At 44.0% G+C, this 23052-nt stretch overlaps 1 protein-coding gene across 2 annotated transcripts in view; it reads right to left on the minus strand.

Moving 5' to 3' along the window:
* The window catches only part of RASGRP2 (RAS guanyl releasing protein 2), a 124083-nt gene that overhangs the window by 37870 nt on the left and 63161 nt on the right, over positions 1-23052 (minus strand). For both annotated transcript variants that reach the window (XM_077287321.1, XM_077287322.1), the window contains exons 4-8: positions 21473-21523; positions 21244-21375; positions 17662-17812; positions 2124-2297; positions 1223-1339 (exon numbers count right to left, since the gene is read on the minus strand). In XM_077287321.1, coding sequence (XP_077143436.1) covers positions 1223-1339; positions 2124-2297; positions 17662-17812; positions 21244-21375; positions 21473-21523 — 625 coding nt within the window. The remainder of the gene's footprint in view (positions 1-1222; positions 1340-2123; positions 2298-17661; positions 17813-21243; positions 21376-21472; positions 21524-23052) is intronic.

Below are 23052 nucleotides of genomic sequence, written 5' to 3' on the forward strand. Positions count from 1 at the left end.
TGAGCTTGTCTTTAATCACCCTAACCAGCAATGTAATTAGTTTAGTGATCATAAAGCTCCTGACAGCTTCACTTAAAGGGGTTATTCGAGACTATTTTTTTATTAACAATGTGCCTGAGAATTAACAAGCAGATAGTTGTTAACCAACTGCGTGTTGTGCCCGGTGCCAATCTCTGCCGGCATAGAGTGGTCATCGACCTCTTCTGCCAGCGATTCAGCAGCTTCCACTGACTTCTCGTCAGCAGAGGAGTGGCTTCTCGTCCGCTCTGCACTGTTGACGGGGAATGACTGTTGAAGTCATACTGCCTAAGTGCGTCAAGTCAAGTCATGCCCCAAAGACAAAGCAGCCTAGAAGAGAAAAGAGCAGCTGTATCGCCGACAGGAGTGGTAAATCACCACTATTTTCTCACACTGGGTGGAACAGGCAGGTAGTTGCCTCTGTTAACTTTTTAACCTAAGGGCCTAAAAACGAAAACCTGGTCAACCCCTTTAACAATTATGTTACCAGAATATTTGCTCAGTGCAACTTGCTTCCATCTACACTATGGTATCGGGCAAAAAAGACAGACAATGCCTATAAGAAGGTGAAACTGAGTCCGAGTTTTTTTGGACTCCCTTTGTCTAAGTGAAGTCAATGGTGAAGTCAATGGTTCCATTGGGGCATATATGCATCCCACTTTTCTAGGTTTCGAATGGAAGCCCCCTATTGAATCATGAACGAGGGGACAGCAGTCTTGAATAGAAAAGTGCACTCCTGAGGAAACGGTGCTCAATTAGTGTCCCACCACTTATGGAAATTTATGGGAAGAGTTTGGTTCTCAATTAAAGATGCAAATTTAAATTTTGTAATCCACATAAAATCAGAATGTTTCAGTCAAGGCTTCGACCTTCATCATCAGGAAAACAAATGGCCGAGAGACTTTGAGAATAGCGTGAAGATGGTAGGAGAATGGTGCTCTGTGTAAAGCTGTGATCCCGCTATGTAGATGGCACCGGTCCTAGGTACCAGGTTATAAACATTCTCTCTTCAGTCCATTTATCTGATAGTCAGATCTTTGACCAAAACGTTGTAATTTGTCATGGACTACATTCATTAATAAAAAAAAATCAAGTTTGCATCTTTGAGGGCCAAGTTCTTACCATGAATGAATGGGGGGTGCAAACTTGAGCCCGGCCTTTCTGTGTGTAGGGAGCACTCCATTGCGATATTTTTAGCACCCACCTTTGTAGTCTCTGCACTGACATGTGAATGAGTTTCTTTCAGGCGAGAAATGGAGCTATGACTAAGACCGCCAACAACGGACATAAGTGTGTTGAAGTTTTGTAGGTCAAGAAGCCTCTATAGAAGGAAAATAGGTTGAGTATTTACAATTGTATCATCTTATGGAATAAACAAGTGTAATATCATGAGAAATAATATATATATATATATATATATATATATATATTGTATATATATATATATATATATATATATATATTTTTAAAGGGACTTACGGCCCATAAATAGAGCAATATAAAGTCAGGTGAACCCTTCGATAATAACAAAATGGCCATCTAATGAGGTTGGGCAGTTTGAATTCAGTTGCTCAACCCTTTTTGTTTTTTGAGAGTAATATGATGTAGGGGCAGCGAGCCTCATTCCCACAAAATATCACTCACTAGGCTGTGCATTGTTGGTTCAATAGAATCAGTGTTTTATTAGCAGGAGATTATCACTGCAGGACTAGCTTACTCATGTCTTGTCCACCTGTTCTGTGTAACCCCGCCCCCACCACTGATTGGCAGCTTTCTACCTATGAACAGAAAGCAAATCATGATGTGGGCGGCGTTATACAGAGCTCAGCACTCAGAGAGCTGGTAGAGCTGTAGCAGATAAAACAATGATTTTATCAGAACTACACCAGGCAGGCCAGTAAGTGACACACCACTGGAATCAGGGTCTCTGCCTCTATATTACGCTGTTTTCAGATTACATTAAAAAAAATCTGCAGACAGATTCCCTTTAAACTTAAACTAAAATCCCAAAGTAAGGTAGACATCTTCTAAAGTAACCTGATAACTTCCACAAATCCAAGAGATTACAATGAGACACATCCTCCCAATGCAGCTGCGATTCATACCTCCGCCACCTGTACGAACTGTTTGATCACTGTTGCCCTTTGTTGTGGGGTAGGTTTGCTGAGCACCATGAGTTGGATCCACTGGGAAACACCATTGAACAGGGCTATGAATCTTTCTAACACAGGGTTCCCAACAGTGCAGCCATGAAGAACAAAGCTGTGATAATCTTGAAACTGCAATGGAAGACATGTGCAAAGGAAAAAATCATACATGGCACAATCATGTGCAATACTCTCCCCAACTGCAACAAGTATCAGACATTTATTATTTATTCCATGTGACTCGTAAATAGAGTTTAGCAAATTTTTCAAAATTCGGTTCCGATTACTATCGGCGACACATATTGTATTTGCAATATTCGCCAAACACAACCGAACGTCATTGGAGTCAATGGAAATAAAAATCTCCGAATATGTTTGGAATTGATAGTCAAACATAAATTTGGCACAAATAGGGTACCAGTATGGCACGAATATGGCAAATCCAGATTCAGAGAACGATTCCAAACATATTCTCTCAACTCTACAAGTTGTAAACTGCTTTATAGATACTGAAGCAATGCAATGAAAAATGTAAAACTACATAAACTACATTAAAAAAAACAACATCATTTCTTGCCACTCGGTTTTGAGGATGGATAGTTGTTTATTTTAGAAAAAGAGAACAATCAAGTACAAGAAGATGCCTGATGACAACTACATACAGGTGCTCTCACTAAATTAGAATATCATCAAAAAGTTAATTTATTTCAGTTCTTCAATACAAAAAGTGAATCTCATATTATATAGAGTCATTACAAACAGAGTGATCTATTTCAAGTGATTATTTCTGTTAATGTGGATGATTATGGCTTACAGCCAATGAAAACCCAAAAGTCATTATCTCAGTAAATTAGGATAATTAACAAAAACAAGTGCAAAGGCTTCCTAAGCATTTATAAAGGTTCCTTAGTCTGTTTCAGTAGGCTACACAATCATGGGGAAGACTGCTGACTTGACAGATGTCCAGAAGGCAGTCATTGACACACTCCACAAGGAGGGTAAGCCACAAAATGTCATTGCTAAAGAAGCTGGCTGATCAAAGTGCTGTATCCAAGCATATTAATGGAAAGTTCAGTGGAAGGAAAAAGTGTGGTAGAAAAGGTGCACAAGCAACCGGGATAACTGCAGCCTTGAAAGGATTATTAAGAAAATGCCATTCAAAATTTGGGGGAGATTCACAAGGAGTGGACTGCTGCTGGAGTAATTGCTTCAAGTGCCATCACACACAGACGTATCCAGGACATGGGCTACAAATGTCACATTCCTTGTGTCAAGCCACTCATGACCAATAGACAACGCCAAAAGTGTCTTACCTGGGCCAAGGAGAAAAAGAACTGGACTGTTGTCAGTGGTCCAAGGTGTTGTTTTCAGATTAAATTAAATTTTGCATTTCATTTGGAAATCATGTTTAGAGCACTTCATGCTTCTCTCTGCCGACAAGCTTTTTGGAGATGGAAATGTCGTTCTCCAGCAGGACTTGGCACCTGTTCACACTGCCAAAAGTACCAATACCTGGTTTACAAACATCACTGTGCTTGATTGGCAGCAAACTCAGAATCTATGGGGCATTGTCAAGAGGAAGATGAGAGACACCAGACCCAACAATGCAGATGAGCTGAAGGCTGCTATCAAAGAAACCTGGGCTTCCATAACACCTCAGCAGTGCAACAGGCTGATTGCCTCCATGCCACGCTGTATTGATGCAGTAATTGGTGCAAAAGGAGCCCCGACCAAGTAGTGAGTACATTTACTGATCATACATTTCAGTAGGCCAACAATTCGGATTTTAAAATCATTTTTCAAGCTGGTGTTATAAAGTATTCTAATTTACTGAGATAATGACTTTTGGGTTTTCATTGGCTGTAAGCCATAATCATCAATATTAACAGATAGAAACACGTGAAATAGATCACTCTGCTTGTAATGACTAGAGATGAGCCACCTCCCTAGCGTTCGGGTTCGGTTCGGTTCGTCGAACAGGGACGTGTTCGATTAACTGTTCGTCGAACGTTCGACGAACACCGTCGAACCCCATTGAAACCAATGGCAGGCAAACACAAACACATACAAACACATGGAAAACACATAGAAAACACCTTAAAGGGACTCTGTCACCTGAATTTGGAGGGAACAATTTTCAGCGATAGGGGCGGGGTTTTCGGGTGTTTGATTCACCCTTTCCTTACCCGCTGGCTGCATGCTGGCTGCAATATTGGATTGAAGTTCATTCTCTGTCCTCCGTAGTACATGCCTGCACAAGGCAATCTTGCCTTGCGCAGGCGTGTACTATGGAGGACAGAGAATGAACTTCAATCCAATATTGCAGCCAGCATGCAGCCAGCGGGTAAGGAAAGGGTGAATCAAACACCCGAAAACCCCGCCCTATGGCTGAAAATTGTTCCCTCCAAATTCAGGTGACAGAGTCCCTTTAAAAGGTGTCGAAAAGCTAACAAACTGCTCAGAAGACACAACAAACACATGGAAAAGTCACAACTACAAGAAAATAAAAGAGGTGGAGGAGTAAAAGGAGGAGGAGACACAGATATAGGCATGTCATGCCCTTCTAAAATCAAGAAAGGCTGGAGCAAAAATCTAAACTCACTCTACCAACACCCAGACGTCTTGACAAAAAAAATTAAAAAATAAATATCTTTAGGTAGAATGGCGGCGGGTCCATTCAGAACACTTTCCTTAGAAGACGCAGTGGTACCCCCATTGGGAGTTGTGCCAAAAAATGAACCCAATACATTCAGACTAATCCACCATTTGTCATATCCAAGGGGCAGGTCAGTAAACGACAACATCGACGCGGAACCAAGTACGGTACTATGTACTGTACCTCCTTTGACGAGGCAATTCAGGCGGGTCAAGAAGTTGGGAAGGGGCACCCTAATGGGCAAAACAGTCATTGAGGGGGCGTTCCGATTACTACCTGTGCCTCCGAGTAGTGTCCTCCCATTGGGCTGCTTCTGTGAAGGAGCATACTACATAGATCGCTGTTTGCCCATGGGGTGCTCCATATCCTGCTCACTATTTGAGGCGTTTAGTTGCTTCCTCGAATGGGTCGTCATGGTGCGTTTGTAAGGCGGCACATATTAGCCATTACCTCGACGACTTCTTATGCCTGGGCCCAAAAGATTCGCCACAGTGTGAAAACACATGGTAGTCCACCTGTGAGAAGGAAGGAGCTGGAGGGAGAGTGGACACCCCAGAGCCGAGGGGTTAGATTGAGAAAGAAAGAAGGCAGTGTAGCTTGCTTCATGGGTGGGGTACTCTGCTGAGTAGCAGAAATTGCTACTAGGCCCAAAAGGATTTCCCGGGCTAGATGCCGTTACAAAATAGTAGTTAGGTAAACAGGCGGTGTAGCTTGCTTCATGGGTGGGGTACGCTGCTGAGTAGCACTAAATTCTACTAGGCCAAAAAGGATTTCCTGGGCTAGATGCCGTTACAAAATAGTAGTTAGGTAAACAGGCGGTGTAGCTTGCTTCATGGGTGGGGTACGCTGCTGAGTAGCACAAAATTCTACTAGGCCCCAAAGGATTTCCTGGGCTAGATGCCGTTAAAAAATAGTACTTAGGTAAACTGGCTGAGTAGCTTGATTCATGGGTGGGGTACTGTGCTGATTAGCACAAAATGCTATTAGGTACAAAACGATTTCCTGGGCTAGATGCAGTTAAAAATTAGTAATTAGATCAACAGGCGGTGTAGCTTGCTTCATGGGTGGGGTACACTGCTGAGTAGCACTAAATTCTACTAGGCCCAAAAGGATTTCCCGGACTAGATGCCGTTACAAAATAGTAGTTAGGTAAAAAGGCGGTGTAGCTTGCTTCATGGGTGAAGTACGCTGCTGAGTAGCACCAAATTCTACTAGGCCCAAAAGGATTTCCTGGGCCAGATGCCGTTACAAAATAGTACTTAGGTAAACAGGCGGTGGTTGGCTGGGCTACTCTGCTGACTAGCAGACACTGAAGCTTTGGAGCAGACCTCTGAATCCCAGGCCATAGTATAAGTAAACAACTCTGCAGACGACCCCACCCACCTGGAATTGACGATGGCAACGTCATCTAAAACTCAGCAAGGGGACTAAATAAAAGAGTCTCCATTTTTTCAAAAAATTCGGCCACAGACACCACTTAAGTGGCATCAATTTCGCCAGAGTTTTTTAAAATGGTTGGTGAGGTGATTTTCAAAAATCATCAAGCTTTTAGTCTCCCCAAGATGACACAGGGGTAGAAAAGTCCTTGAGGATCCAGGATTTGTTCTTCTTGATGAACGTTAGTCTGTCTACATTGTCACTGGACAGCCGCGTGCGCTTATCTGTCAGCACACCACCAGCAGCGCTGAACACACGTTCAGAGAGAACGCTGGCTGCGGGGCACGACAAGATCTCCAAGGCGTGAGTGGCGAGCTCAGGCCATTTTTCAAGATTGGAAGCCCAAAATGAGCAAGGGTCCAGTTCCACAGTCATGGCATCGATGTTAACTTGGAGATACTCTTGTACCATCCTCTCTAGGCGTTGGCTGTGCGTCAGACTTCTTGTCTCCTGTGGCCTTGCAAAGGATGGTCTAAAAAAATCTTGAAACGATTGGAAAAAATTGTTGTTATCACCAGATACGATGTTACTGTTACGGTTAGAGTGATGACTCGATAGTCCCACGGTTGGCAAGTTAAAACTCAGAGATTGACTACGTGCACCACTGGTGTTTTGTGAAAAAGCAGATGTTAGATTCTGTAACAGTCTCTGCTGATACTCCTGCATGCGTGAATCCCTTTCTATGGCAGGAATTATTTCGCCAAATTTGCTTTTGTACCGGGGATCTAAGAGTGTGGCAACCCATTAGTCGGCATTACTTTGGATTCTGACAATCCGAGGGTCATGTTGCAGGTAGTGCAGCAAGAAGGCACTCATGTGTCTTGCGCATCCATCAGGAACAAGTCCTTGTTGTCTTGGTGGTGGCGAGGTGAGAATCATGCTTCCTTCGTCTGCCCTCTCCCCCCAACCTCGCACAACAGAAATTTGATCAAGGTCTCCCTCATCTGATGAGTCTTCCTCGCCTCCTGCACCTTCCTCAACAGTTTGGCTGCTACCATGCGCCCTCGGTAATCCCACTCCCTCAGCCTTCAATGCCAGCCGCCTTGGTGCTGCCAACCTTCTTGACCTTGAAGATATGATCCCTTCCGCACATGACTCCTCCTGTTCCTCCTCCTCCTCTTGTTCCACCACCTGCCTCCAAACACTGTGTAAGGTGTGCTCCAGCATGTAAATCACCGGAATGGTAATGCTGATAATGGCATCGTCAGCACTAAACATCTTCGTTGCTATTTCAAAACTGTGCAGAAGGGTGCATAGGTCCCTGATCTGAGACCACTCCTGCAGCGTGATTTGCCCCATCTCTTGAGCTCGTTGGCCCAGGCTATACGTCATAACAGTGCAGACACTGCTCCTAGGCCCTAAACTATTAACTGGATTAGATGCAGTAAAAATTGAGATACACAGGCGGTATAGTTAGTTACACAGGCGGTATAGTTAGTTTCACAGGCGGGCTACTCTGCTGACGTGCAGACACTGCTCCTAGGCCCAAAACTATTAACTGGATTAGATGCAGTAAAAATTGAGATACACAGGCGGTATAGTTTGTTTCACAGGTGGGCTACTCTGCTGACGTGCAGACACTGCTCCTAGGCCCAAAACTATTAACTGGATTAGATGCAGTAAAAATTGAGATACACAGGCGGTATAGTTTCACAGGTGGGCTACTCTGCTGATGTGCAGACACTGCTCCTAGGCCCAAAACTATTAACTGGATTAGATGCAGTAAAAATTGAGATACACAGGCGGTATAGTTTGTTTCACAGGCGGGCTACTCTGCTGACGTGCAGACACTGCTCCTAGGCCCAAAACTATTAACTGGATTAGATGCAGTAAAAATTGAGATACACAGGCGGTATAGTTTGTTTCACAGGAGGACTACTCTGCTAATGTGCAGACACTGCTTCTAGGCCCAAAACTATTAACTGGATTAGATGCAGTAAAAATTGAGATACACAGGCGGTGTAGTTTGTTTCACAGGCGGGCAACTCTGCTGACGTGCAGACACTGCTCCTAGGCTCAAAACTATTAACTGGATTAGATGCAGTGAAAATAGAGATACACAGGCGGTGTAGTTAGTTTCACAGGTGGGCTACTCTGCTGACATGCAGACACTGCTACTAAGCCCAAAACCCCAAAACGATTTACTGGGTTAGATGCCGTAAAAATTGAGATACACAGGCGGTGTAGCTAGCTTCACAGGCGGGCTACTCAGATGACTATCAGACAATGCTACTAGCCCAAAAGGATTGGCTGAGCTAGATTACACCAAATGCTGTGACTAACACTTGCACAGCACTGGCTCAGACCTGCCTGGCAAACAGTGCTATGAACTGCTGTAACCTACCCTGAAAAGGGCTGATATTACAACTAGTCCCGACTCCTCCCGACTCCCTAAACCTATCTCTCTGACAATTCGCTCCAAAAAAACACTCTTAGTCTGTATAGCGCCTACAGCAGCAGCGGTGCTGTCTAACACTAAGCTGCAGCAGTGAGGAAATGGTGGCAACGGGGCAAATGGCTGGTTCTTATAGGGCAAGGACATGTGACATACACAGCCAATGACACATGCCCTTGCTTGTGTGCATCACATGCACATTGCTGTGTGTGTGCACTGCTGATAGGCTGAGAGACTGCACCGCCCCTCTGTATATGCGGGAAAGAAAAAAAAAAAAGGAGATCGGCGTTATTTCAGCACAGATCTATCCCCCGCCCACTATACACTGAAACAGTCCATTAACAATGATAAACAGTTTTAATGTGCAAATCAAGCTAGGCTTTTGGTGAACGAACAGTTATCGAACAGAAGCTCGAACAGCCGAATTTTAAGCAAATTGTTCGGGTTCGTTGAACAATTCGAACACCGCCCAAAACAGCTCGAATTTGAAATTGGCGAACAGTTCGACTCGAACACCGCTCATCTCTAGTAATGACTCCATATAATATATGAGTTTCACTTTTTGTTTTGAAGAACTGAAATAAATTAACTTTTTGATGATATTCTAATTTAGTGAGAAGCGCCTGTATGAGGAGATCTGGAGTTGTCATGGTCTCTACTGACCGCCGTTATCCAAACACTTAGGAAAATTTCAGACGATATCTTGACGTGCAAAAAGCAAAAAAAAGATGATATCAGGTAAGAACTCACATGGATAATCCCGGTTTTATCCTTATCAGGGTTGTCACATCTTCTTGAGAGTTCACACAGCGTGTAAAAAAATCGTTCATCCAAAAACCTCTATAGTCTGTTTTTTTCTCACTTGTCATCCATGTACAATCTGTTTTTTTTACAGCAGCTGTTAATCATTTACAGTTTTCTATGTTACAGAACTGCAATATATCTGGAGCGCCCCCACTGCCGCAGGGCCGAGGGGTACCCGGTACCGGGCCTCTCTGTCTCGGTTCTGGGGTTGTCACGGTGGCTAGACCCGGTCCGTGACCCTGCTGAGGGGCGTCCAGTGAAAGTGGAGAGTGACGGTGTTGTGGTGTGGTGCAGGTCGCGATGAATAACGAGGACACCAGGTTGCAGTCTCTTTACCTCTTTACTGAAGGCTTCAGGATCCTCAATCCGGAATACGGTTAACAGGGCTGTCTGAGACCGGCCGGTCCGATGGCACTTCCAGAGTTCCCTTTGCAGGTGGAAATCTGTGCCTACCTTCTAGCGCTTGTGTGTTGTAGTCCTTCCCTGCTTAGCACCACGGGATAGTCCTCACAACTGTTGTGTCTGTTTCTGAAGTTCCCTCACAACTGATTCTGATGTTATCCTTCGTCCCCCAGATGATATGGCTAGGACGCACCCGTATGACGGGTAGGCCTGGAGGTCTTCCGGGACCCTAGAGTCGCCCCTCTCCAACTGTTGCCCCCTATGTCTGCTTAGGTGATTTTGGGTGAGACAGCCCGCCTATAACTGACTGTCCTGCCGTAGGTTTGAAGTAAGGCCTGGAGCACAATACTTCCTCGGTGTTTCCGGCCACCGGCTACGCGCCTCAGTAGGATGTTGCCTCGTCTTACAGCACGACTCCTACTGGTGTCTTCTCCTTGTTGTGTTGATCTCGTTTCTCACTCTTCACAATAAACCTCGCTTCTTGTCCTTTCTTTGGGTACCGCCGCAATGAAGTGCAGGCGCGGTCCCGTAACGTTCTTTCTGTTCGCTAGGCCTCTGTCAGGATCCCACCCCTGACAGGGACCCCCCTGAATCTTCCCCTGCAACACCCTCTGCCACAGGATGTTGCCTGGTTCCAACCCAGTCAGCTTCTGTCTAACTTCCTATCTAACCCCCAGTTTTACCAGATTGTGAGGAGTGGCCTAATACATAGCACCCTTAGCTCCCCCTGGAGGCCAGACTGTGAAGTGTATTGGTGTCTGTGATACCTGGTCAGGTGAACTCCTTCAGTGCCATCAGACGTACCAACACCCCCCTTAGTGGCGGAGCATCAGTACTGCAACGACCAGGACTCTGGGGCGCTGCACTCCCCCCCGGTTAAATCCAGTACTCCTGGACTGGGAAGAAAACAACAATACATGTCAGCAAAAAGACATACACTTTTTGAAATGCAATAACAAGTAAATTTTGAACAGAGCTTTCCTTTATGGGAGGTGAGGACACTTGAACGTTACAAACATGGTTAAATATTTTAAATAACATACTATAAAGAACTTCTCTTACCCAACCGAGTATTCTACTTAGTGCAACTTCTGAATAATAATTTAACTTTGCCTCTAAGGACGTATAAGCTGAATCCACTAAAGGTTTACTATAAAACACTACAAGGCTAATCAACTTTTCTTCATTTTCCAACTTTACATTCGCAGGACCGCCTGTGGCAGCTAAGTCTTAGTATGGGGATAGGTAGCATTTACAGCTACTTTTATATCTAAATTATTGTGGTAAAAATAAATGAAAATTGGTAAATATCCTACAGTCTTACTCCACTTTCCATGAACCTTAGATGGCAGTTGGCCAAACAATAATTGGTAAGATCATTTCGTCAACAGCTATCTTGGTCACCTCTCCCAACAGCTATCTTGGCCGTCTCTCCCAACAGCTATCTTGGCCGCCTCTCCCAACAGCTATCTTGGCTGCCTCTCCCAACAGCTATCTTGGCTGCCTCTCCCAACAGCTATCTTGGCCGCATCTCCGACCAGCTATCTTGGCCGCCTCTCCCAACAGCTATCTTGGCCGCCTCTCCCAACAGCTATCTTGGCCGCCTCTCCCAACAGCTATCTTGGCCGCCTCTCCCAACAGCTATCTTGGCCGCCTCTCCCAACTGCTATCTTGGTCGCCTTTCCCAACAGCTATCTTGGTCACCTCTCCCAACAGCTATCTTGGCCGCCTCTCCCAACAGCTATCTTGGGCGCCTCTCCCAACAGCTATCTTGGGCGCTTCTCCCAACAGCTATCTTGGTCGCCTCTCCCAACAGCTGTCTTGGCCGCCACTCCCAACAGCTATCTTGGTCGCCTCTCCCAACAGCTGTCTTTGCCGCCACTCCCAACAGCTATCTTGGTCGCCTCTCCCAACAGCTATCTTGGCCGCCTCTCCCAACAGCTGTCTTGGCCGCCACTCTCAACAGCTATCTTGGTCGCCTCTCCCAATAGCTATCTTGGCAGCCTCTCCCATACACAGGAGTGCTCGGCCAATGGTCTCTATTAGAGAAATCTGTAGGTGGATTATATCACGGAGAACAAAAAGGATGAGCAGTCCGAAATAGGACATGCCAAATCCTTAACTTCTCCAACCGTCATCTGTCTGGGGACCTCATACATGTTAAATTGTATCTGAACTTCTTGATATTGACAGGTTTGGCCAACATTAGACTAATGTGTACCAATATAGGAAGTTGATGCCCAAAAAGTTAAGTTAAAACATTTAGACTAAGAAGATTGGCTTAAGTTTCTGAACAGTCATGGAAAAGACTGTTTCAGCTTTTGGTAAAACTACCATTAAAAGCAATCTGTCAGCAGGTTTTTGCTATGTAATCTGAGGATGGCATGAGATAGGGGTTAAAACACTGATTTCAACAATGTGTCACTTATTAGGCTATGTGATGTTGTTTATTTATGCTGAAGGTTTTATCACCTTGTTATTATCATTGTTGTGACTAGGCTCTCATCGAACTCTGCCCCCTCTTATGATCAGCAGCTCACTGTCTATAGACAAGGCACAAAGAAAGCCTGGTGTGGGCGGGGTTAGCTTTCTGAGCTCTGCTGCAGGCTACAACTAAAAACTCTGATTGTGTCAGAGCCACTAAAGCCAGTAAACTAAGTGATACATAGTTGGATTTAGCCTGTCTGCCTCTATCATGCTACTCCCAGATGAGTTGGCAAAATCCTGCTCACAGATTTCCTTTAATAGTTTTTTATTTGTTTTGCTTTTTTAATACTTTTTACACTGATGATATTTGTTGGATTAGAATCTGCCCATATTCCCTTATTTTTTAGGTCCCAACATCAGGAGAATTCCCCTACATATACCAGTGACGAAAGCCTAAGAATGTACACCACTGTATAAACACACAATGTCATATGTCGGCCATTGATTTCCATTGTAAAAAATAAATAAATTGGTATTTTTTTAATGTGTTCCTCTTTATATAATAGCGCAGCTGACTATACTGCACTAGCAAAAAATAGATTGCTGACGCTTACCAACCCAGTGTGTGCCAGAAGGACACTATTTTGGCATTTGGGGTCTATGGTGGCAACTTTCCAAATTACTTCAAAAGCTGTTATGTTCACCAAATGTCCTTTTGTTTATTATCTCCTTTTCCCAAAAATAAAAAAAAAACTATGTAAATTATTTATTCAATTTAGTCTAAAAATTGATCAAAGACCATTCCGTTTGCCAAATATGAGATAAAAGCCATATCATCAGGGGATAAGAGTGAATACTTTACAATTTGTGACTCCTTCGAGGGTTTCTTTCATGGAGACAATCCTTTCTCTATTAGCCTGACATATAGACAATTAGCTCCAACTCTCATCGGATGTCCTGAGAAGGAGGTATTACTCTATGATGCCAAGGGCGGGCATACGGTTGCTGCAGACTACAGGCCCAAGGGGTAAGGAGGCTATTACCACCTCCAAATCAGGTGGAATTAAGCAGTTCCTTAAAATCCTTGGGTGGCTGGTTGTCGAAGACCAGCCCCCTTACTCACGGGATTGGGGCTGATATGGCAGTGGGGGGAGGCTTCTGCTGCAGTTCGTTGTCTTGCAGCTGCACGCAGGACATACCGTTGCTGCAACCTAGAGGTCCAAGGGGTAAGGAGGCCATTACCACCTCCAAATCAGCTGGAATTGAGCAGTTCCTTAAAATCTTTGGGCTAGTGGTCGTCGAAGACCAGCCCCCTTACTCAAGGGGTTGGGTCTGATATGGCAGTGGGGGGAGGCTTCTGCTGCAGTTAGTTGTCTTGCAGCTGCACACAGGACATTGAGGATGAGTGGGGCTGTGCCTGAGCTTGAGATACACAGAGCGGATTCATTTATTTATTTCTCCATTTCTAACAGCGTAAAAGAAAAAATAACATAAAAGGTAAGGAAGAGATGAAGGGAGAAATTGCTACGAGATGTTTTCAATCTCCGTTCACGTGTTCAGTTGCCTCTGAATGTAAATGGCTTTAGTTTGGCTCAATAGTACGGAGCACAATTATTACAGATCGTAAATCGAAAGAAGCACGAAAAGCTTACGGAATAAAGTAGCAAATGTTAAGAAAGGTAAATGTCTTATAGTGCAAACCTTTAAAAAAGTGCGAAAAAAAACTACAAGACAGCTTGCAGCTGACTAGAGTTGGTTATTCCGTTTAACAGATTGTTCCGTGGAGTAAGCTGTTTACACGCGGAGTACGCGCCATGAAAAATCGGATTAGTACAGTAACATGAAATGATAGCTTCCGATAAAATAAAAGCAAATGTATTTCAGTGGTGAGCACATACATCTTGTCCTCCATGCTGTGCATACAGTAACGGTGAATTATTGCACTACACTGAACACTTCGACACCCACGAGCACGGCTAGAAATAAAAAGCATAAACACTAGAAAAATGGAAAACCTGAGCACATATCTGGAACAATAGTAATATTACTGATTATTACTAGTTATGAGCGAACGTCCTCGGATAAGGAGTTATCTGAGCGTGCTAACGGAGTATTTCCAGCGTGCTCGAAAACTAAGTTCGAGTGCCCGCGGCGGCATGTCTCATGGCTGATACCTGTCAAATGTTAATATTTCTCTCTCTTCCGGCTAACATGGTACAAAGATATATATTTTTCCTTTATCGGATATGGACACTTTGTCTTTTTTTGCTTGTATTTTAGGCTAAAAATATTTTTTGCAATTGGGTTTTATTCAAAATATTGTCTCGTTTTGCTTGTACATTCTCTTAGTTCCTCTGTACATGAGAGAAGACCGATCTCTTGCTAAAAATATGTATTTTGTTTCACTGCTCTTCTCCTAAATCTGGCGTTGTTTATTTTTTGTTCCTGTGCTTTTCCTTTCCGGAGATATTGGCCCCCCCTCTTCCCTAGACATCAATTTAACCTTTTTAGACAACTTTGCTAAGTCCTAAAAAGACAGGCATAGAAAAGATTTGAGGACCACACCCACTTGGCTAAAAATAAATTAGCTTTATATAAAACCTCTTTCAGAAGTCAGTGTGTCCGGTACGTGTGGTGACAGTTTTCACACGTACCAGAGACACTTACACACGTAGACATGTTCAAGTGAATAGGTCTGTGCACATGTCAATGTTTCAATGAACCATGTGTCCGTGGGCAAAATATGCAGACATGCCAGTTTTTTAACAGCAGCACGTACCACACACGTACACATGGATGTCATCCGTGTGACACGTACCGGCGTCAGAAGCAGCGGCACAGTTAGCGCTGTTCCCCGGCGCCATGTGCTGAAGACAGCTCTCATCATTCTCCCATGCTCTGCCGGGGATCAGCGAGAGCAGGGTAGAATGATAAGAGTTATATTCAACCGATAACAGCAAGACCAGGTGGCGGCTGATGGGACTATTACTCCCATCAGCCTACACCTGCTACCGCTAATAACAGCGAGAGCAGGTGGCAGGTGATGGGAATATTCATCAGCCGACGCCTGCATTATGAATAAATAAATAAAAAATCTGTTGTGGGTTCCCTTATATTTTTGATAACTAGTCAGACAAAACTCACAGCTGGGGGCTGCAACACTCAGCTGTCATCTTCAGCAAGGTTGGTTATCAAGACTAGAGGAGTCCCTACACTGTTTTTTTTTAATTATTTAAATAAATAATTTAAAAACTGGAGTGGGGACCCCCCATTTTTGACAACCAGCCAAGCTAAAGAAGGCAGCTTTGGGATGGTATTCTCTGGCTGGTAAGAGGCTATTGATACAGGTCCCACCCAGGATAAAAAACGCAGCCCACAGCCATTTCCTCCCCTGGGCTGGGTTTTCCATGTGGCCTATGGCCACAGGTTATTGCAAAAACCCTTGCAGCAGAGGGTTGGGTGTGTCGGTTTTGGTCTTGCAAATAGGCAGAGCAGTCAGCTCTGCAAAGCTCAACCAGTATGAGGCAACACAGGGCAAAGTGGAGCCAAAAGGTCTGGCATCCTCAGTGTACACGGCGGTGCAGTCGCCCACAGCAACAGGTCACGGATTGTCTTTGTTTTCCCGGCTGCGATCTGGGTGTGAGTTTTTGGACATTAAACACGTTTTGTTTTGAACTTTGCTGTGTCACTGCCTCATCAATGCACAGTGTGGACAAGGCTGTACTACAATATATATATATATATATATATATATATATATATATATATATATATATATATATATATTGTATATACACTATATTACATTTTTATTATTTTTTTATTCTCTTTTAAAGAACAGATTCGTATGATTTTAATGTCAAAGCAATGAACATTCACATCCAGGCGATATAAGTGGTGCCACATTGGAGGAATTGCATAGTAAAGGCCTTATCCTTCCTCTTCCCCTTTCTCCTAAATATAGATACACCGTGCCTTGTGCTTCCTCTGCATTCATCATTAGCTTAACTAGAATTCAGGAAACTTTACAAAAGCTGCAATGTGATGTGTGACCCTCCACCCAACCGCACCATGCTGTCCTAGCTATAACCTCCTCACCTCCATCCATCTCCTACTTCACAGAACATCAGCATTTCTTTTTATACTAATTTGTGTAATAAAAAAGGAAATTAGCTCTAAAAAGAAAAAAGGTGGTTGATGAGGTTATTATGTGATTTCAGCCCACCGGCATTACTACTTATGTAAATGCGCTTACCCAGGTGAATTGCCTTTTGGTCTGTCAGTGCTGACAGTCAAATTAAAAATGTCTGGGACCTAATGCAAAATTCTAGGATCTCCGGCCTCCAGGAGCTGGAATAAAGTCATATGCTCCTCACGGTCTACTAGATCAAAGGGCTAATTGCATTAACAGTACTCTGGAAAATTCATCTGGATTAAATAGAATTTTTTTTATTTGTCAGCTCACATAAGTATATGAATAAATCAGCACACAGTTATGGCACACTCATCGTTCAGCTTCCGGCAAACCAACTCTATGGTATTTTAGAACATCTTTTTACTAAAGGGGTTTTCCTAATAAAGACACCACCTCCTATTAGCCAGAAATGTAAGGAGGATAACAAGTTCAACAACCATAAGGAAGGACTACCAGATAAATGTTACGGTTCCACCTCTCAGTGTGTCTGGGATGCAGTTACTGACAGCTCAGCCGTGCAATATGGTACAGGGGCGTGCCGAAGCTCTCGGTGCTTTGATTCACAGTACAGTCATCCAGTCTGGTGCAGTGATGTGCTGAGCTGTCAGTCTGTTGATTGACAGCTCAGCCGACCAATCTGAGGCTGGGAGGCGCTGACTGTCTCCAGGTGTTCATTGTCCCAGATGATTGCCATGCTACTTAACTGGGCTGTTACTCCCAGACATACATTAAGCAATTGTGTGGTTTGTCTCTGTGCCTTGCGTTCTGTTTGCAGATCTTTCATTGCCTGACCTTGGACCTTGTTCTGACTATCAGTCTGTTTAACCCCTTCTCCTCTGATCCACTATCCTCCTGGCTTCTGACCTCGGAACGATACCTGACTATGCCTTTGTCTCTTACTTCTGTTTATGATGCCCCCTTCTGGCTTCTGTCTGAACTTGGACTCCTTGACTATTCTGACTCACGGCTTGGTCTTGAGAATGACCAGCATCACAATACACTTCTACTGATAAACGATGGTGTTTTCAGTAAGTTTTAACTTAAAACAAAAAAGAAATACTGAACACTGATAGTATCGCAATAAATTTCTCTACACATCTTAATGGCGATTGTCGATCATGGATGAGTTAAAAGTTATTTCATTTTCACACATGGAATGCAACAAAGAAAGTCTTCTTACCAAGATCTTGGAAAACGAGTGAAATTCTAGATGCGTTAAATGTTCTGCCAGTTCAGCAGGATCCAAGTGATCAAACAGCAAAGAAGTTTTCCTTATTCGGCCACTTCCTTGCCCTCGTTGTGTAACTTGTCTTTTCCAGCCATAAGAAGGACTGTAAGATAAAACAATATGAGATAATTCACATAACATCTTACATCATATAGACATTTTTCTAAAAAAGACTTATTCTACAGAGACCAGAAAGAAAAAACGCTGGCATTACTACCACACTCGATTCAAAGAAACATGGGATCAAACAAAAAAAATTCAGATTATAATTGGCATATTTTGTGGTACTCGGCTTAAAACATGTATTAAATCATGGGTTTCATAGAAAATCAACCCTCATCACGGGCAATTTCAATGAAATGAGCAACAGTTGTTTCGCGTGAGTACATGCTTCTTCTGGATCACACTGTGAGCCAGAAGAAGCATGTACTCATGCGAAAAAGCTGTTGCTCATTTCATTGATATCTCTGTCTGTAACCCTGCGATTGAAATTGCCGGTGGTGAGTGCCGCTCCTCTCGCATTCCTCTGAAACTCATTCATGGCCTAATTCTACACGAGTTCGGGTGAGATTGATTAACTATATGTATATAGTCATTTCTCTACAAAGGGCACAGACAATTAAAAAGACACCAACTCGTAGGAGCAGGTATAGAAGTCAGATCATGCTAACACACGCACACAATCCATAAAAATGGAACAGTATTCATAAAGAGAAATAAGTTGGACTTTTTAACAAAATCAAAGACAGGCATTTTCTTGCATGGCAGCATTGATAATTTTTTTAATTGCTAACCTAGGATACAAGACAGCTTTGCAGAATGAAAAAAAGGCAAAAATATATTTCTAGATGCTGCAGAACTGCACACAGGAAAAGAAAAATTACTTGTAACCGTAATGTAAAAATTAAAGGTACTTTATTTAATTTTTGAAAAAAATATTACCCAGGGAAGCCATCGGGATAAAAGTAGAAAATAAGTAATGTACACCCCAGGAATCGGCTTCATGCTCCAGCACTGGTGCTCAGAAGGCCACCACAGGACCGTTAGTGATGACATCCCGACCACCAGTGGCTACCGCAATCAGATGACTGTTGGTCATCACGTCATCACTAAAGGACCAAAAAAAAGCCAGAAAACCCTTGTCAAAAGGAGTCGGAATGAAGTTTTATTCTGGTTTGTGTATGTATTCCAGTGGAAAATTTTATTACTGATATGCTTTCTGGTATCTCTTGAGTGACGGTGGCATGGGCTCCTAGTTGCATGATAAAACCGTCAATCAAGAGCATGGTGGCTCAGTGGTTAGCACTATCTTGCCATATAAGAGAATAAAATAAATAAGTGGGCGGGAGTTGTGTATTGACCGGCCTTAGGCTACGAGTCTGCAGGCTCTGTATGTGCCAAGTTACCCACTTGTCAGACAACTGAAGGTTTAGCTTTTGTTCCTTACAGGACGTAGTCTGTGACTCGCCCACTCTTCTGGCTGCCTCTAGGAATAGAAGCTTCTATATAAAGAAGACCTTTCCATCAGTTCAAAGGCCGGCAGCTTCTAAAGATGACTGAGACGATTCCCGAGAGGAACATCAGGGTTTTTATTAAGAATGGACAGCAGTCACAGAAAAGCACCACAACACTTTGCATCCTGTCCGTTCCCCTCAATTCTGGAACTCTCATGAAGTTCCGAATTTCTCATGATCACCCGTTGACCAAAAGTTCACAAAACCTAGACTTATGCGAACAAGGTCTAACATATAAAAATATTGCAAAATAAAAGAAACCTGTTCCACTATTCTCTGCTAGAGATTTCACAATGGTGAGTACCAATATTAAGTTTCTAAGAACTAAAATGTCATCAGTGGGTCTTACACTATATTGGGGCGTTTCATTTGTTTTTAGGCTTTGTTCATCTCGTCATGTTAGGCTGTATTCCATCCTGTATTCTAGCTGAAAATACAGAGAACCCTGACAGATCCCGTTACATATGGGAATAAGTGTATAAAAATACACGTACGGTCTGTTCATACAAAGCGAAAACGCTCCCTTTAATTGCAGTGATTTTCCAAAATTGCAGTAAAAACACATCGCTTTTCCTATGATTTTCAAAAATTGGTTTAAAACAAAATCTGTGTTATCGCCACAAAAAAACGTAGTAGAATCGCATTGTGTGAACACAACCTTAAAAAAGTGATCCTCTAACTTTGCAATTAAAGGGAAACTATCATCAGAAAATGATCTATTATTTAAAAAGTCGTCCGGCCTTAGGCAACAAGTCTGCAGTCACTCTATAGACCATACTGCAGACTCGTGAGTCCTCACATCGCGCACACTGCACAGGAGCAGCGGGCACGGGATTTGCATACAAGCGGTCACATGCCAACTAGACGTGATCAGTAGGGTTGAGCGACTTTTACTTTTTTAGGATCGAGTCGGGTTTCGTGAAACCCGACTTTCTCAAAAGTCGGATCGTGTGAAATCGGCCGATTATTGTGAAAAGTCGGGGGGCCGACCGAAACACGAAACCCAATGCAAGTCAATGGGGATTTTTTTTTTTCTCTCTCTCTCTATCCAAACCAGTAAGATGGCATTTATACCCCCACCCCCTGTGATGCCGCAGAAAGCAAGCCGAGACCTATGTCATCACGCTGCCCACACTCGTTCATTGGCTGAAAAAATGGCGGTTAAAGCGTCATACGAAACGCGACTTTGGCGCAAAGATCACCGACCGCGTGGCCGATCCCACACTGGGATCGACTCGGGTTTCACGAAACCCGACTTTGCCGAAAGTCGGCGACTTATGAAATTGACCGATCCATTTCGCTCAACCCTAGTGATCAGCCTCACTCAATGCAAGTGTATTGAGAGAGGCCGGACAAAGTCTAGTTGGAATGTATGCAAATCACATACTCGTGATCACATGACCGCCCGCTTCCGACAGCGGCACGGGAGAATCCTCATAGAGCGTCACGCTTGTGATGTGAGGATTCACAAGTCTGCAGTCACAGGTTGGTACTCCAGGCCTGGACAACCCCTTTAAATAGAGGTTTTTATGTGATATGTATTTTTTTTTTTTTTAAGTTGAACCCCCAGCGATCAGGATGGGGGATAACGTTGAAATTTGGTTCAATCCCTTTCAAAATCTCTTCCATTTTAATGGCAGCAAATTAGCGTTCCCATCCATTTTTAAGAATACCCTTAAATAAGAGGAGCCAGTTTCCCAACAGGCAGCATGAAGGACCTTTCCACTTTGTCAAAAATATCCCGGCAGAAGGACTTGTGACATGACACAAGAAGCCAGTGGCAGACACAGACGGAAAAGGGCCCCTGTTCAAGAACAGTATGGGCCCCTTACTGCCCAACAGCTAATCATAATGCACAATTCCACCTAGTCTGGGGCTGGTAGTGGCCCCCTTACCTCTTGGGCCCCTGTGGTTGCACCAATGATATGTCCGCCCCTGCAGAACCCCTTATATACATTTTAGTTGCCAACACAAACGTGATCATTACACTTTCCCTGATCTCAGGACGACAATTACATACACACTCTCAATGTCTATCAGGCTGCTCTCCCGCCGGTTCCCTTTGTTTTCCAGGGCCCTCTTCAGATCCCGAATCTGCTCCCCCAATTCTGGATTTAAGTCGAACTCAGCCGGGTACTCCGCTATCCAGAACCTGCGGATACAAGAGAAATAATCCCGCGTTATGTGACCGGCCGAGGAAACACAACAAGCATTTAATTAATGCTAATGGCGGTGAAATGTGCGGCTACCTGACAAGGTGACAGATGCGTTCCCGTTCTGCATTATCGCCGGCCTCTGAAGTAGAAAATGGTCAAGGAAAATAGATTTTTCACTTTGGGGGAGAACTCGCATGAAAGGAGAAATGTGCGAAATCTAACACTTAAAATACTGCACATATTAATTCCCCAGCGCAACCTGATTAAGCAAGATTTTGCCGGAAGATATAGAGAGAAAATATGAATTATATGAATAGATATACAAGATGCAAAACTAATAATCTGTCACTCGCCTTCCTCTGCTAAATGTGACACGTAAAGTTTTTTTTTTTCCCTGGCTTCAATTTGTATATACACTGCTCAAAAAAATTAAGGGAACACTTAAACAACAGAATCTAACTCCAAGTAAATCAAACTTCTGTGAAATCAAACTGTCCACTTAGGAAGCAACACTGATTGACAATCAATTTCACATGCTGTTGTGCAAATGGAATAGACAACAGATGGAAATTATTGGCAATTATCAAGACACTCAATAAAGGAGTGGTTCCGCAGGTGGGGACCACAGACCACATCTCAGTACCAATGCTTTCTGGCTGATGTTTTGGTCACTATTGAATGTTGGTTGTGCTTTCACACTCGTGGTAGCATGAGACGGACTCTATAACCCACACAAGGGGCTCAGGTAGTGCAGCTCATCCAGGATGGCACATCAATGCGAGCTGTGGCAAGAAGGTTTGCTGTGTCTGTCAGCATAGTGTCCAGAGACTGGAGGCGCTACCAGTAGACAGGCCGTACACCAGGAGATGTGGAGGGGGCCATAGGAGGGCAATAACCCAGCCGCAGGACCACTACCTCAGCATTTGTGCAAGTCGGAACAGGAGGAGCACTGCCAGAGCCCTGCAAAATGACCTCCAGCAGGCCACAAATGTGCATGTGTCTGCACAAACGGTTAGAAACCGACTCCATGAGGATGGTCTGAGTGCCCGACGTCCACAAATGGGGGTTGTGCTCACAGCCCAACACCGTGCAGGATGCTTGGCTTTGGCACAGAACACCAGGATTGGCAAATTCACCACGCGCCCTATGCTCTTCACAGATGAAAGCAGGTTCACACTGAGCACATGTGACACATGTGACAGAGTCTGGAGATGCCGTGGAGAGCGATCTGCTGCCTTCAACATCCTTCAGCATGACCGGTTTGGCAGTGGGTCAGTAATGGCGTGGGGTGGCATTTCTTTGGAGGGCCGCACAGCCCTCCATGTGCTCGCCAGAGGTAGCCTGACTGCCATTAGGTATTGAGATGAGATCCTCAGACACCTTGTGAGACCATATGCTGGTGCGGTTGGCCCTGGGTTCCTCATAATGCAGGACAATGCCAGACCTCATGTGGCTGGAGTTCCTGCAAGATGCAGGCATTGAAGCTATGGACTGGCCCGTCCGTTCCCCAGACCTGAATCTGATTGAACACATCTGGGACATCATGTCTCGCACCATCCACCAACATCATGTTGCACTACACACTGTCCAGGAGTTGGTGGATGCTTTAGTCCAGGTCTGGGAGGAGATCCCTCAGTAAACCATCCGCTGCCTCATCAGGAGCATGCCCAGGC

Source organism: Ranitomeya variabilis, chromosome 2 (assembly GCF_051348905.1).
Source record: "Ranitomeya variabilis isolate aRanVar5 chromosome 2, aRanVar5.hap1, whole genome shotgun sequence".
In the NCBI taxonomy this organism is placed as follows: Eukaryota; Metazoa; Chordata; class Amphibia; order Anura; family Dendrobatidae; genus Ranitomeya; species Ranitomeya variabilis.